We start from the raw sequence: 2,781 nt of genomic DNA, 5'->3' as shown, positions 1-2,781 counted from the left end.
ATGAACGGTAAGTGTTTCTGTGTAATTAAGGAAAGTGTATAAAGTAACAAATCTCTTCTCCATCCAGGTCTCGAGCTGTCTCCGAGTTGTGAATTATTACCCTGCTGCACCGATGGGGGGTCATTGTTGAGCATCAAGGCCCCTCCAGTCAGCGGGGTCAGGGTTCAGCTGGAGATGCAGGCGCTGTGGCACCAGTTTGACCAGCTGGGCACCGAGATGATCGTCACGAAATCTGGAAGGTGACAAAAGCCTCGGCTCATCTTCTTGCTCTTTTTGTGTGTTCCCTGCTACATCCTGTTGTTTGTTCATGTCCATGAACTGCAGGAGGATGTTTCCAACGTTTCAGGTGAGAATCTCTGGGATGGAGCCTGCTGCTGAATATGTTCTGCTCATGGATTTTATCCCCGTTGACGACAAACGATACAGGTCAGGCACGATGTGGGAGACACACACGATGCGCTTGTATTTTGTTTCTTTGTTTCAAACATGTCCTTCAGGTATGCGTTCCACAGCTCCTCCTGGTTGGTGGCAGGGCGGGCAGATGTGGCAGCTCCGAGCAGGATGCACTTTCACCCAGACTCACCAGCTCCTGGAGCCCAGTGGATGAAGCAGACGGTGTCGTTCGACACGCTCAAGCTCACCAACAATCTGCTGGACGACAACGGACATGTAAGTGGACTTCTGTCGTTGCGGGAATGTTTATACATCACAAACTATTCACATCTGTTTTTTCTTCTATACTTTTACAGAAGAAAAGTAAGTCTATACTTATAACAAAATGAAAAAGAGATTTTATATGCAACTTGTTCTGCAATTTTTGTTCAGTTTCAACATTTCATGAATCAAAAGGACTTTTGGTGTTTGTGCAATTTGTACTTTTTCAAATATTTAGCTTTGTCGGCCATGTTTTCCTCATTGAAAATGAATGGCGCTCTCTTCACATCCTTCAAACCCTTTAAAAACCTTTCAGCTGTTGTGCTGGTTCAGCTTCTTTCTGCATAATTTCACTTTTCTTTCCTGCTTTTAAAATTCTTAAGGTATTTTAATGTGAACCTTTGTGTTTATTTCAAATGATATCAACTTTTTCTGCTACTTTCTGCCTCTTTTTGCTAATTTCAGCTTTTAAAAATAGATTTTTAAGCTACTTTCAGCTTTTGTTATAGTATAGATTTTGTTTTTTGCTTTTTTGGACTAATTTTAGCTTCCTTCCACTCCTTTTAAGCTGCTCTCTGCTCCTTCTAGTTTTGTTCTGCAAAATTGTTCTTTTTTCTGCTCATTCAGCTAATTATTAGGTATTTTTCAGCTAACTGAAATGGTTTTTCATCTTTTTTTTCTCATTTCCACCTTCTGGAGTTGTATTTATTTATTTCCATCCATCCGATCTCTTTTACCCACTTCTTCCTTTTTGGGTTGTGGGGGTCACTTGTGCCCATGTCCAGCAGTCACTGTGGAGAGGCGGGGGACACCCTGGACAGATCAACAATAAAATAACTATTTTACAAATTCTGAACTAATTTTGGAGTGGCAGTGACTAGAAGTCATCTTCAACACGTTCTCTGAGCACTCATCTTGAGACATTTCATAAAATCAGATGAGGTCATGCTTAATTGTCTTCTTAATTATCTTCTTTCTTCTTTATAAGTTGATCGCATTTTCTTAAAAACAAGCTAGGCCTTTAGTTCCATTTGATTGTTAAATACACAATATTTTCATCACAGCTGGTTTGTTGTGTTTTGATTTACAGATGATTCTGAACTCTATGCATCGCTATCAGCCACGCTTCCACGTGGTGTATGTGGACCCAGCGCCCAACAGCCATTTGAACGCCTACAAGAACTTCTGCTCCTTCTCCTTCCCTGAGACGCAGTTCATGGCCGTTACCGCCTATCAGAACCACAGGGTAGGAGACAGAACCACAGGGTCCAGACTGCAAACTAAAAAATAATAATAAAGCTCATCAGTGCTTTGACTTGGCAAAGTTTTATTGTTTGTGAGGTAACAAGCACCGGTTTAAAAGTAATATTTACCTTAAATATGTCATCTCTTCCTTTCCTTTTTGTTCAGAGCACTTTTTTGTGTCCCTTTTTGTTTTAGATCACTCAACTAAAAATTGCAAGCAACCCATTTGCTAAAGGCTTCAGGACTACAGACCCACAGGGATGGTGAGTGTCAGACATTCAGGACACCAACCCAAAGTGCAAGTAGGACTCAGAGGCAACTCAGATGATAAAACAAAAGTTACAGTATTTATTACCCCAAAAAGAAAAACATAAAGATGCTGACAGGGCAGCGACTACTTACAGCACCCGCTCAAATCAACACTCGAGACAAGGAACAACACTAGGAAGGATTGAGCCGGTGCATCCATTACACTTAATGCTCCCCTAGTGAGACACAGGAGAGTAAAACATTTAAAGTGAAGACACTCATCACGAGAAGTACAAAACATCTGGTAAGGAGGTAAACAGGTGAGCGGGGCAGGCACAGATCCCCACAATTATACTTTTAAATCACTCACTACCAAAGGTGAAAGGGTGACAACGTTTTTTTCTCCCACGTCTGTGTGTAAATACAGTGTGCATGCTCATTTCCCTGTGCTGTTAGTAAAATATCATATAAACTACTAAATGGATTCTAATAAAACCCTCAGAAGGTAAGCAATGGATGTACATCTACAAATGATTGACTTTTAAAGGCAACCTGATTCAAGATGGACCCCACAACTCTGACTAGGACTACTACTACTACTACTACTACTACTACTACTACTACTACTACTAC

At 41.0% G+C, this 2,781-nt stretch overlaps 1 protein-coding gene across 1 annotated transcript in view; it reads left to right on the top strand.

The window, feature by feature from the left end:
• Window positions 1-2,781, top strand: part of LOC119411563 (T-box transcription factor TBX1) — a 4,870-nt gene continuing 2,089 nt past the window's right edge. The window contains exons 1-6 of the mRNA XM_037678517.1: window positions 1-7; window positions 68-239; window positions 325-426; window positions 498-669; window positions 1,745-1,900; window positions 2,095-2,162. Coding sequence (XP_037534445.1) covers window positions 1-7; window positions 68-239; window positions 325-426; window positions 498-669; window positions 1,745-1,900; window positions 2,095-2,162 — 677 coding nt within the window. The remainder of the gene's footprint in view (window positions 8-67; window positions 240-324; window positions 427-497; window positions 670-1,744; window positions 1,901-2,094; window positions 2,163-2,781) is intronic.

The sequence above is a fragment of the Nematolebias whitei genome, chromosome 6 (genome assembly GCF_014905685.2).
Source record: "Nematolebias whitei isolate Nwh7 chromosome 6, NemWhi1, whole genome shotgun sequence".
NCBI classification, from domain to species: Eukaryota; Metazoa; Chordata; class Actinopteri; order Cyprinodontiformes; family Rivulidae; genus Nematolebias; species Nematolebias whitei.
Note: the sequence above shows the minus strand (reverse complement) of the source record. Positions and strands in the feature narration are given on the sequence as shown.